The following is a 13,972-nucleotide window of genomic DNA, read 5'->3' as shown; positions in this document are numbered from 1 at the left end:
ATTAAAGCCCCTTCTCCCCTCATGTGACCCACAGTAGAATCTATTTGGCCTGTTTGGAGTTTCCTTGGTACACCCCCTAGACACACAAACATATTAAGGGGCAGAGGTGGGATTCAAAAATTTTAGCAACCGGTTCTCTGCCCAGTTGCTGGGTGGTCATGGCCATGGTGGGCATGGCCTACTCGGCCTCCTGCACCATGGTGGGAGGGTGTTTTCATCCTCCCCAGGCCCGGGAGGCTTTCCTCGAGCCTCTGGGAGGGCAAAAACGACCTTCCCCGGGCTCTGGAGGCTCCTCCAGACCCATTTCCAGACTTCCAGAACTTTCGGGAGGCCCATTTTTTGCCTTCCCAGAGCCTCCGTGTGGGCCCTGCACTTACCTGGCATCCAAAACGGGCCACGTGGAGACTCCTGGGAGGGGCGGGGTGGGGTGGGCAGGGCCAGCCAGTCCTTGCAACTACCGGTTCGGCAAACCAGATGTAAAATTAGCATCTGGCTCGCCCGAACCGGTCCGAACCTGCTGAATCCCACTCCTGTTAAGGGGTCACTGCCTATGAAGGGGTCAGAAAAGATTTCAGAAAGCATGCTATCTAGGCCTCCCCTGTCTGAATTCAAAATACAGGCAGTCCTTGACTTACAATTGTCTGTCTGTTCAGTGACCATTCGGAGTTACAATGGCATTGAAAAAAATGACATAGGGCCATTTTTCACACTTATGACCGTTGTAGCAGCCTTCCCATAGTCACGTGATCAAAATTTGGCCATTTGGGAACTGGAATGTATTTTTGACAGACATTTACACACTGTCTTGAAGTCATGTGATCACCATTTGAAATCTTCCCTGCCAGCTTCCAACAAGCAAAGTCAATAGGGGTGTCCAGCTTTGCTTAGTGACTGTATGATTCACTTAACAACAGCAACAATTTGCTTAACAACTTTGGCAAAAAATATATATCTCATAATATGAGGTGTAACTCACTTTACAGGACCGCCTACTACCACCAATAGCCTCCCACCGACCAGTACGCTCCCATAGAGAGGGGCTCCTCCGGGTGCCGTCGGCCAAACAATGTTGACTGGTGGCCCCCAGGGGGAGAGCCTTTTCTGTGGGGGCACCTACTATCTGGAACGAGCTCCCCCCAGAGATACGGAGGATCCCGGATCTGCGTACCTTCTGTCGCGCGCTTAAGACTTTCTTGTTTCATCAGGCTGGCCTGTCCTAAGTCTTTCCCCTTTTTAAATGGAAATTTTAAATTTGGTTTTAAAGTATTGGGGTTTTAAATTCAGCCAAATTATTTAATTCGTTTTATTCTATTTTAAATTTTGTATTTAGATTGTTTTATTCTATGGCTGTTCACCGCCCTGAGTCCTTCGGGAGTAGGGCGGTATACAAATTCAATAAAAACAAACAAAAACAAAAACTTAACAGCTGTCTTGTTTAGGAATTTTGGGCTCAGTTCTGGTTGTAAGTCAAGGACCAGATGTCTTACTGGTAGCATTCTAAGGTTGTCCCAGACATTCTGAAGGTGCTCTTTTGAGACTGAAGCAAGGTCACATCGGATCCTTTCTGGAATAATTTCCAAACACTACTGGTAAATCTAGAGCAATCCATTTGGGGCTGGACATATTTCAAACTCAAAGCTTCCTGGAGATATTTCCTTTCTCATTTGCTTTCAAAAACTGACTTTGTGTTCTGGTGCTCAGCTGCAGGGGCCCCATTGCTTTTTATGTGAAAGAGCTAGAATGAGAGGTTAATTGAAACAACTGGGAGAGAGATTATTTTCCAAATGTGCAAATCTCTGTTTTGAGTTCCTCATCTTCAGTGCTGTTGTGATCTAGATATGCTACCTGTAGGAGTTGACCAGGCTGAGCCCGAGGGAGGGGTCACGTGCATCATCAGTCTCGATGTCAGCTGCCACCTTACACTTGCTTGCACTTTGCTACCATGCGGTGACAGTCTGGGGAGGGTGGATGGGACGGGGGAATACTTGGGGAAAAGTGAAAGTAACTGCTGAATCTCCCCAAGATGCTGCCTCAAGGTCACCGAGCTGAGAGAAGATGGCAGCTGCATACTAACCTAGGCTTGAACTGACCATTCTGAAAACATCTTGCTTGAACCTGATTGGTCATGGTGAGGGGACAGCAATGGGAGGCAATTAAGTGGGGGGGGGGAAGTTGAATTTAGGGATTTTGGCACACGGTTCTCAGTTCTGGTTATGCTCTACTGCAATGCACTTCACCTCTAATATAACTATGCCTTTTTCAACAAATGGAGCCAAGGATCATTTCTATTTAAATGGTTGGCGGGTCTGACACTCAAATCCCTTCACGTCCACACGAAATCTAAGTCCAAACAACTTTGAATTCCATTGACTCTTAGCTACACTCAATTCACTTTGACCGTTAGTAGCTCAGATTCTTGTAGAGAATCTGCTTGGGTGGGGGGTTGGACAAGGCCCCTTCCAACTCAGTTCATCTATTAAATAGAGAGCTTAAGCTTGCAATAAATCTATACATTCATTTGAATTGCTTGGATTTCCTGATTTCCTCGCACTTGATATTGACATTGGCTATAGAAATGAACATGATTAATGTTTGGGAGGGATAACTTGCATCAAAACGGAGCTAGCTCTTACTCCTATAGCACACCCACAATAGTATTGTTAAAGCAGACCATACCTATTGCCTCTGCCAAGCCGGATACTTTCTGGCCATAAATATCCGTCTTATTCCATGCAAAAGTATAGATGAGGTTGATTGCAGCAGGAAACCATTTCTGAGCCAGCCGTCCTTCAATTGTTACAGTGAGATGCACTTTGGTGATGCCGGGAGGGATCGTAGAATGTGTCAAAATGATGCGCAGCAAAGTTTTATATCCCAAAGTTCTGCTGCTCAAGTAACTCAGCTTCACAAAGCTGGAAGGAAATGATATTTCCTCCTGGACCACCTGGAAAAAAAAAAAGAGTTGTGCATGTTAACATCACAACAAATCTTGTCAGAATCTACCATGTCGGGTTTCTCTGGTGACTGAGATAATGTCCATACACACGGAGTTCACCGCCATAAAGAAGGCTGTGTTCACAGATAGCTTTAAAGATAGTTTAGACAATTCCATGCAGGAAACGTTTCAACAATGGTTAATAATCTTGGGAGTCAGTAGAGCAGGGGTGAAATGCTCCCGATTCGGACCAGATCGCCCGATCCGATAGCGATGGAGGCGGGTGGTTCGGAGAACCGGTAGCAAAAATTCCTGCCCCTCTCCCATTGCCCAGCTGAGCCGCGCAATCATCAGAGGCTTTTTTTTTTTAATTTTTAAAAGCATTTTTTCTACAACCTCTTTGGCCGAAAAAATGCTTTTAAAAGTAAAAAAAAAAAGCCTCTGATGATCGCGCGGCTCAGCTGGGATCATCAGAGGCTTTTAAAAGCATATTTTCTACAACTTCTTCGGCTGAAGAGGTTATAGAAAAAATGTCTTTAAAAGGAAAAAAAGCCTCTGCTGATCAGGCAAGTCAGCTGGGATCGTCAGAGGCTTTAAAAAAAAAAGCTTCTGCCAATCAGGCAAGTCAGCTGGGATCGTCAGAGGCTTTTTTTTTAAAAAAAGAAAGCCTCTGCCGATCAGCAAGTCAGCTGAGCATTTTTTTTACAACCTCTTTAGCCTAAGAGGTTGTAGAAAAAATGGTTTTAAAAGTAAAAAAAAAGAAAAAAAAGCTGGCCACGCCCACTCAGTCATATTACCCCCACCCCCACCAAGCCACGCCCACAGAACCGGTAGTAACAAATTTTACATTTCACCACTGCAGTAGAGTTTTGCTTTCCAAAAGCTTTATGGCTTTTCATGCAGAAGATCCTAACCGCTTGGAGTTACTGCTCTGGGCCAGATTTCTAATTTAATCTGGCATCTTCCAGATAAATTGGGACTGTACATCTAATCCTCGATTTACGACCACAATTGAACCCAAAATTTCTGTTCCTAAACGGGACATTTATTAAGTGAATTTTTTGCCCCATTTTACGACTTTTCGAGCCCCAGTTGTGAATTACTGAGGTGGTTAAGTTAGTATCACACTTGTGAAGTCAACCTTGCTTCCCCATTGACTTTGCTTGTCAGAAGGTCGCAAGAGGGATCATGTGACCTTCAGACACTGCAGCGGTCATCAAAATGAGTTGATTGCTCAGCATCTGAATTTTGATCATGTGACCGAGGGGATTCTGCAACAGCTGTAAACATGAAAAAAGGTCATAAGTCACTTTTAAAGTGCCATTGTAAATTTGAACCGTCACTAAACAAACTGTTGTAAGTCAAGGACTACTTGTAATTCCTAGAATTCCAAGCCATAATTTCTGTGGCAATTGAAAGCAGCCAAATCCTGATTTGCAATTTATTTAAAATTGAGTCGATCTGATCTGTTTGGATTTGCAATTGCAGTTGTGAAATTGAATTGTTTGAGAAAGTCAGCCTGATAAAAGCACATGTCTGCATGTACAAAAGTCCACAGAATCTTCAGATTAAATGGATTCAATTCAGAGAGTTGATCAAACTGCCTTCCAATCAGAAGAACTTAATAAATCACATTGTGCTAATAAAAAGTAGTGAATAGCTATGGTTGACTGGCCTAGCATTTTAAGAACTGATGAATTTAGGGATTCTGGAAGCCATCCAGACTCACTTCATACAATGAGATGGGTGCATATAAATTTAATTAATAAATAAAATAAACAAACTATATTTCTGCACATATTAAAGACACTAAAGTAATTCATTAACCTTTACGATGGATTAATTAATGTCAAGAATTAACTTTGTTTTTAATTGCACACTACTCAGAATCACACTGAAAGTGAGATGGGCAGTATCTAAATTTTATCAATAAATAACTTTAATCAATAAATAATAAGAGACAAACTTTAGATAGATAAAGAAGCCTAACTCGACACTTTCCCACTCCTTCCAATAAAGACCACTTTCACAAACACCGTCAAGGCAAACCACTAGAATATAAATTGAGAGCAAACCCCACTCCCCACTAGCACTGATGATGCCACCGAGTATGAGTGTAAGGTCTGGCCTCTCCTCCTCATTCAAGAAAGTAAAGACTCTTGAAACTTTGGCATTTCAAAAGGAACCTTTTATTGAACTGGAGTGATAGCAAGACGAAAGAAAATCAGACTCTGAATTCCCTCAGGCAATACAATTAGGATAAAGGAATTAGAAACCCCTCCCTTCAGTCCAACGTGGATTCAGCCAATCCGCAGGTGTGGAGATATTATTGTAACGGCCATCCTGAGAACTTGATAAGGGAACTTTCTCAAGGTTATCCTCTGCCGGCTTTTGAAGTGATTCAACCCACATTATTATTAGTGGCCCTCCCTCCCCTTACATTCCCCAAAAGGTGAGAAAATCACAGGGCGCCTATGTGCCAAGATAAAGGTTATAAATCAATAGGGTACAGGGTGTGGGAGATATAAGGAAGAAAGTAATAAACTAAATAATAACCTGTTTCCCCTAAAATAAGACATCCTCTGATAATAAGCTCAATCGGGCTTTTGAGCGCATGCATAAAATAAGCCCTCCCCTGAAAATAAGCCCTCCCCAAAAATATTTAAACACATTCGCAGAAAGTCCCTGCCATTTCCTCTGGTTTCCTCCATGCACCCCAAAAATAATAAGACCTCCCCAAAAATAAGGCCAAGTGCTTATTTCGGGGTTCAAAAATTTTTTAGACAGGGTCTTATTTTTGGGGAAACACACTATATCCAGGGTCCTCCCTTCACCCTGGATAGGGATCTGACAATGAGTAATGAAACATCTACAAGAAAAGAACCAGGCTTAGAAAGCAACTAAGGGCCTCCATTTCTGTTCTTTTCTCAATAACATGACAACACTGTTTACATCTCTCTTACCTGTAATTCAGGTATGACTGTTCCCCTTTCAGGACATGATCCTCCAAACGTCGTCAGAGGAAAAGGGATGACAATTGGATTCGGGCTGATGAAGCTACTGATATCACAGGTGGGCAGTTCCGCCTCTGTTCTTTGCATGACCACTTTGTCGACCACAATAAATCGATTCCAGGCCAGCCAAAGTGTCCTTTTCACGGGAAGAAACGGTGATCTATCAAAGATCAGGGTGACTGAGATGCCTCCGACAGCCACTAGATCAAAACTAAAAAAAAAAAAAAAAGAACACAAACCTTTTGATTTAGCTGGATACCAAAATTATCCCATGATGATTTTAATTCTTCTATTAAGTATTTTTCTGCACCAAAAGAGCTTTTTTTTTTTTGTTCAAAAGGCAATTGAACTTTCTTTGTTTTTCCTTGAAGACATTTCACTTCCCATCCAAGAAGCTTCTTCAGTTCTGAACTGAAGAAGCTTTTTGGATGAGAAGCGAAAATCTTCAAGAAAAAGAAAAAAAAAAGAAGTCCAGTTGCCTTTTATTTTGGGGGCGGGGAGGCACTTTTGGGACAACCATGACCTGGATGACTGAAAGTCTGCATAGATATTTTCTGCACCCTACTAGTTGGGCATAACTGCCTAAGACGATCTAGGAGGACAGAAACAGTTCGTCACATACTATTGTAATTTCTAAAAAGACATTTTGAAGATCATTTTACTGCATCATCACTCAAGAACAGACAGTGTTTATGTGAGCCTCCTTCTCTTAGATATCCAATTCTGTGCTGTCACAATGAATGCGAGGCAACGGCTGATGTAAGCCTGAGTGCTTTTTTTCTTTTCTAATTATGTTTTAACGCAGGTTCTTGAGTATTGATCAAAATAAAATTGACTTAGGCAATTAAATCCAACAATTCTGGGAAGAAGCTGATGAGGAATGTCTGGTGCTACTTGTAGTAAACTTCTGCCTTTTAGTAGTTGGTAGGCTGCTCGCATAGCAAAAATCAATGGGAACTCTGTGCTAAATAGTTTTGAGGTTAATTCCTGAAGGTAAATTGGAAGAGACTTTTCCCTGTATCATTTCTACCATGACTTTTTATGTCATTTCTTATATTCCTGATGATCAGGCTCTGAATGCCTCCATGCATAAGCGATGTGGTGGCGCAGTGGTTAGAATGCAGTATTGCAGGCTAATTCTGCCAATTGCCAGCAGTTCGATCCTGACCGGCTCAAGCTTGACTCAGTCTTCCATCCTTCCGAGGTTGGTAAAATGAGGATCCAGATGTTTGGGGGCAAGAGGCTGACTTTGTAAACCGCTTAGAGAGGGCTGTAAAGCACCATGAAGCGGTATATAAGTCTAAGTGCTATTTGTGGAGCCAAAACTGTATGACCAAGACATGCAAAAAAAGAAAATAATAATTGCACTCTGCTTTTATTAAGGGTCAGTGGGTAGTGATAGAAAGAAGTCTTCTGAATTCCAGAAAAAGTACAGAGCAGATAAAGAGCTACTGTCTTATAATTTTAATATTGTCATTTAAAGTAAGGTGGCATAAATAAGATTTCTTTACTTTATGACTAGATGAACTTTGTATGGAAATCTTCCATGGTAATGAATTCTGATAAGGAGTTAGACTTAATTATGTATAATCCACCAAATTTCTCAAACATTACATAGATTATATACAATGAGGAATAAAAATAAAAAGATTACTTGCAACTTAGATCCTTCAAAATCTCTCTCTCTCTCTCACACACACACAGAGGGAAAGACAGAGGGAGAGAGGGAGAGGGAGAGGGAGAGGAAGGCGGGGGGAGAGAGAGAGAGAGAGAGACTAGCTTCATTGCTTACAATCACTGCTATGGATTTTTTACTCTCAGATTTAGAGTATTTACATTGCAATAAGCAGGAACGAAAGCATGAAATTTCTGAACATGAGCTTTTTCTGCTTCTGTGAGCTTTAATTGGTTGAACTGATTAATTGGTAGGTCCCTCTTTTAATCAGCCAATTTTAATCTCAGGGCTGGGTTGAGGTTTTATTTACTTCCTTTGGTTCAGATGTGTTAATGCACAAGGGAAAGAAGGAAAAACAGTCTATTAAAATGTATGTCTATGCTTCTGTAGGTGTGCATACATATATGTGTGTATATATGTCTATGCACATGTGTAATTATGTATATGTATATGATGCAGCAGTTAAGGTGCTGGATTAGGAGTGGGAAAACCAAATTTTATTCCGTGCTTAGGCATAGAAGCCAGTTGAATGAATTTGGGCATGTCCCTGGCTCTCAGCCCTAGACTTTGTGGTCCAAAAACATCCATCTAACAATACTGGATTGACAGATTACAATCCACAACCTAAAGAGGTTTTCATTCTGCTGTGGTGTCATTTACACTTATTATACTCCATGTTTGTCTCTCTGTTTGCTTATTTATCTCCCACTCTCTATCTATCTGTCATCCATCTGTCCATCATATCTATCTATCTATCTATCTATCTATCTATCTATCTATCTATCTATCTATCTATCTATCTATCTATCCATCCATCCATCCATCCATCCATCCATCCATCCATCCATCCATCCATCCATCCATCATCCCTGTCTGTCAGTCTGTCTGTCTGTCTGTCTGTCTGTCTGTCTGTCTGTCTGTCTCCTCCTCCTCCTTCTTCTCCTTCTCCTCCTTCCTCTTCTATTATCTATCTTACAGTACTGCATTTTGGATGTACAGAATCTTTTACATGTAATCCATTCATTAATCAGTTCATTCAGTTCCATTCAATTGAGTCCTCTATTATTACTATGATTCAGACTCTTTAGAGATCAGGTGGCATAAGTTTAATTTAAGTTTCATTTACACACAAGTTTAATATAATTGTTATGATGGTCGGTCACACAATCAGCCAGACTTTTAGATTGGATCTGGCATTTTTATCCAGCTATCAAGTCTTTCCTGATGAAAGAGGCAGGTTTTTCTTTTAATAACATTACAGGTGTCATCACAGGATGTAAGCTGTTCCAAGTAAAGCTGCCTTTTGCAATTGACTGGTGAGGATTTTGTCAATGCTGATGGTGTTCAAGGGTTGTTGTTGTATGTGATGCTATTGAATCATTCAGATTCTTGGTGGCTTTTTAATTCATGGACAAAGCACTCTTGGCTTTCAATCTCCCCTCTGTCCCTTTACTTTCAACCTATTACCCTAATTCCGTAATTAAAAAATTCATCGGCAAAAATAAACATCAGAGGAAGATATGAAAGCAACAATTGTTTACCTTCCATCCTGCCGGCTGATGGTGTAGCCGTAATCACTGTGATGCTGGAAACTCACATTAACCCCAACCAGAGGGGTTCCATCGACTGCTACCACTTGTCCACGGATAACACAAGCACGTCTAGGTGAATAAAAGAATGAGTTGGCCATGAAGAAAGATACTAAGATAGTCACAACTGACACACTCTTTATTTGCATAATATATTTCACAATCAGTATGTTATAAGGCTACAAGAAGCAGATCTCATACAGTACTTTTGTCCGTCCCTGGGCTACCCTCTCTTTTCATCTAGTTCTGAAAGTGGTGTCAGCTACGGAAGCTTAGGACAAAATGCAAGGAAAATGATTTTTTAAAAAAATAGGACATAGGAAGATGCTTAGAGATGATTCACACAAGAGGTGATATTCAGCAGGTTCTGACCAGTTTTGGAGAACCGGTAGCGGAAATTTTGAGTAGTCGGAGAACCGGTAAATACCACTTCTGACTGGCCCTGTCCCCATCTATTCTCTGCCTCCCGGATCCCAGCTGATTGGGAGGAAATGGGGATTTTGCAGTAACCTTCCCCTACCATGCCCACCAAGCCATGCCCACACAACCGGTAGTAAAAAAATTTGAATCCCACCACTGATTCACATCCTGGCCAGTGTCTCTTTTCACTTTTATCATCTGGCAGAAGACATCGAAGTATAGCTACCCTGTTTCCCCCAAAATAAGACCTCCCCTGATAATAAGCCCAGTTGGGCTTTTGAGCGCATGGCAATAAGGCCAAGCTCGTATTTCAGGGTTCAAAAATATATAAGACAGGGTCTTATTTATGGGGAAACAGGTTTAAAAACAGCTTCTACCGATGGGCTGTCAGACTCCTAAACATCACAATCACTCCACATACATCTGGAAACGTATGACTCAGGGGTGAAATTCAGCTGGTTCTATCCGGATCGTGCGATCCGGTAGGGTTGACTGTGCTAATCCCTGCCCACCCGCTTGGATGTCATGAGGTCCCTTTTTTGCAACTATTTTCAGCCTCTGCGCATGTGCAGGATTTGCACATGCGTGGACGATGGCACATGCAAGCAAAGTGTGTGTGCGCATGGCGTGCACATATTTGCAAACCGATGGGGAAGGTCAATGAATTTCACCCCTGGTAACACTAGCCTTCCCAATTACTTGTGTAAGGATTATTCTCTATACTATTCATGTTCTCTTGTATTTTCTGTTATAGATTGTACCAGTAGAGGCTAAACCAATTTCGTTGTATACATGATGTACAATGACAATAAAGGCGATGATGATGATGATGATGATGATGATGATGATGATGATGAGTGGGGCATGATTCATCCCACGTTTCACTTCTCCAATTTCTTGCTTTCTCTCCTTCTTCTGGCCACAGATCTCTCTCTTTAACAACAAAGTTTCTTTTTAACCCATAGATTTTCTGCAAACCTCCCAAAACAGCTCATTTCTCATCACCATGGTATCCAACTTTTACTTTAGGAAGAGCTGTTGGTCAGATAACACTTTTCAGTCCTTCTTAAGACAAATGGATTTTAATTTGCCTCATTGTGGTTTTCCCTTTCCAGCATTTGACAAAAATCACAGTTTTTCTCTAGTAGAGGATTTGGAACATAAGATCATTAAACAGGTAGACCCCAGAGTATGTCATTTGCATCATAGGTTAATAAATATCCTTCCTTGGTTGAGTTCCAGATATTTTTTTAATACTTCACACATCTCACACAGAAGACCTTTCACCTGGGACTGAATTGGAGAGTTACTTATTTATTCAAGGCAAACTACTTGTATATAAACAGAGAGCAAACCCCACTCCCTTTTAGCGCTGATGATGTTACCTTCTGGGGTAATGAAATGTCTGCAAGAAAACAACCAAGCTCAGTGAGCACTAAAGATCCCTCAAAGCAGGGGTGAAATCCAGCTGGTTCTGACAGATTCTGGAGAACCGGTAGCGGAAATTTTGAATTGTTTGGAGAACTGGCAAATACCACCTCTGGCTGGCCCCAGAGTGGGGTGGGAATGGAGATTTTGCAATATCCTTCCCCCAGGAGTGGGGAGGGAATGGGGATTTTGCAGTATCCTTCCCCCTGGAGTGGGGTGGGAATGGAGATTTTGTAGTATCCTTCCCCTGCCACGCCCACCAAGCCACGCCCACAGAACCGGTAGTAAAAAAAATTGGATTTCACCACTGCCTCAAAGTCATTGTTATAGGTAGTGGAGCTATGCAGTGTTATCAATTTGGAAGTTAAAGCAGGATTTTGAGAATGGATTGGTGTGCGTATTGTATCTGTTAGGAAACCACAATTACTATTAGGGTGACAACTGGCAAATAAACCAGCATCTACGAAAAGGATATCTAGACGTTCTAATTCTCATGTACTGTTAGAGAGTCCACTTACACTAAATGAAGGACAAAACCTATAAGCTAATGATTAAAACGCTTAATTGCTTTTGTGAACCAGGATCATTGGCAGCCATTTCTAGTAATAATCATGGCTTATAGAAGCCACCTGGTGTATTCCTGACATTACTATTTCAGCCTTTTCTGTACAAGGTTATTGCTGTTTTAGTTTTGACACCTTGCTGTCAAAGTTGCCTTGTTTGTGGTTCTGAAAAGAACAGAGTTGTCCTGTTTGAAAATTTGGTCTCCCACTATAAATATAAATACATAAAATGCAACTGTAAGTAATTGTAAGTTTTGTCTTGTTTTTTTTTTCTCTGTCTCGTGATTGCTGTAGCATTCACAGCTGAGCCAGACACCCACCCATGCACCTATACAAAAATCACAAGTTGGTGTCTAATAGGGTATATACGAAGTACAAGTTGACACATGAGCATTTCAAACTGTCATGGACAGCTTCTGCAGAGTGCTAGAAATAGGGCAAAACCAGGTAACTCGCTGGGAGGAATAAAAAAAACCAATATTCAGGAAGCTTATGAAATCTTTCACCTTCAATTTATATTTATGCAGTAGATCATCATTTATAGATCAAGTTAAGGCAATTTCTACTCTCTCTAGTACTTTAAAAGTTTCTATTTTAAGTGCTGGATGGAGGTTGGATTTAAAATGGTGGGAAGTATTTTGCTCTCAATTTTTAAAGGGCTTATTTAAGCCCATGTTTCAGTGACTAAGGGACGCGGTGGCTCAATGGCTAAGACGCTGAGCTTGTCGATTGAAAGGTCAGCAGTTCAGCGGTTCGAATCCCTAGGGCCGCGTAACGGGGTGAGCTCCCGTTACTTGTCCCAGCTTCTGCCAATTTAGCAGTTCGAAAGCACGTAAAAAATGCAAGTAGAAAAACAGGGAATGTGGGAAGGTAACAGCATTCCGTGCGCCTTTGGCGTTTAGTCATGCTGGCCACATGACCACGGAGACATTTTCAGACAGCGCTGGCTCTTCGGCTTTGAAACAGTGATGAGCACTGTCCCCTAGAGTCAGGAATGACTAGCACATATGTGTGAGGGAACCTTTACCTTTTACCTTCAATAACTGGTTTTGCTTTATAAGGTTGCCTTTCAGCCATCCCACCTCAAAAGGTGGTGTGACCCCCACTCTTCTGAAATCCCCTTCTCTAGAAAGGACCAAGGCACATCTTTTTAACTTGGCCAATTTAAGAGCTCTCAGTATTTATTTCCCTTCTTGATATTTTGGGCAGCGTTCTCGTTTTAGAGGCTCTCATCGCTTCATCATTTGTTGTTCGCTTCCTTGAATGCTGCCTTGATATCTTTTAGCAAAAAGATGGTGGGGAAGCAATAAATAAACAGACAATTACATAAACATACAGGAGAACACATTTTAATTTGCATTTAAAACCACCCTGGGAAATAGGCTGCGAAGGGTACTATAAATATATGTCTTTAAATCTTGTTGAAAAAGAAGAGGCAGAACACATCCATGGTCCCGTAAGTGAGCGGATGAGAACAATGAAGTTTCAGAGATCACAAAGAGGTCAAGAAGAACTGGGCCAGCCAGAGAAACTCAGCCAAGTGGCCTACAAGCTCCACAAATGTGTTATCAAATGCTAAATAAATAAACCTGCAGTGGTGAAATTCAAATTTTTTTACTACCGGTTCTGTGGGTGTGGCTTGGTGTGGCTTGGTGGGTGTGGCAGGGGAAGAATACTGCAAAATCCCCATTCCCTCCTCACTCCTGGGGGAAGGATATTGCAAAATCTCCGTTCCTATCCCACTCTGGGGCCAGCCAGAGGTGGTATTTGCCAGTTCTCTGAACTACTCCAAATTTCCACTACTGGTTCTCCAGAACGAGCTGAATTTCACCCCTGAACCTGCAAATGGGCAGTGCAATCCAGGGGAGAGAACAAAAGACTCCCTTGCTGCCACCCTCAAATATTACAAAGGAATAACCGAGTTGGAAGGGACCTTGGAGGTCTTCTAGTCCAACCCCCCTGCTTAGGCAGGAACTACAGCTTTTCAGACAAATGGTTGTCTAATCTCTTCTTAAAAACCTCCTGTGTTGGAGCACCCACAACTTCTGGAGGCAAGCTGTTCCACTAGTTAATTGTTCTAACTGTTAGGAAGTTTCTCCTTAATTCCAGGTGGGTTCTCTTCTTGATTCTTGATTTCAATGATTCTTGTCCTGCCTTCAGGTGCTTTGGAGAACAGGTTGACCCCCCTCTTCTCTGGGGCGGCCCCTCAAATATTGGAAGACTGGTATCATGTCACCCCTGGTCCTTCTTTTTGTCACAATAGACATACTCAATTCGTGCAACTGTTCTTTGTGTGTTTTAGCCTCCAGTCCCTTAATCAACTTTGTTGATCTCCTCTGTACTCTTTC

The 13,972-nt window shown here is 41.8% G+C and overlaps 1 protein-coding gene across 7 annotated transcripts in view; it reads right to left on the bottom strand.

Moving 5' to 3' along the window:
• TENM1 (teneurin transmembrane protein 1) overlaps positions 1–13,972 on the bottom strand; it is a 1,253,741-nt gene that overhangs the window by 87,157 nt on the left and 1,152,612 nt on the right. For all 7 annotated transcript variants that reach the window (XM_060692076.2, XM_060692082.2, XM_060692081.2 and 4 more), the window contains 3 exons: positions 9,166–9,285; positions 5,899–6,160; positions 2,677–2,944 (listed from right to left, as the gene is read on the bottom strand). In XM_060692076.2, the coding sequence (XP_060548059.1) occupies positions 2,677–2,944; positions 5,899–6,160; positions 9,166–9,285 (650 nt within the window). The remainder of the gene's footprint in view (positions 1–2,676; positions 2,945–5,898; positions 6,161–9,165; positions 9,286–13,972) is intronic.

Source organism: Pantherophis guttatus, chromosome 12 (assembly GCF_059756535.1).
Source record: "Pantherophis guttatus breed Tessera chromosome 12, ASM5975653v1, whole genome shotgun sequence".
Classification (NCBI taxonomy): domain Eukaryota; kingdom Metazoa; phylum Chordata; class Lepidosauria; order Squamata; family Colubridae; genus Pantherophis; species Pantherophis guttatus.
This window is presented reverse-complemented; position numbering and strand designations above follow the sequence as displayed.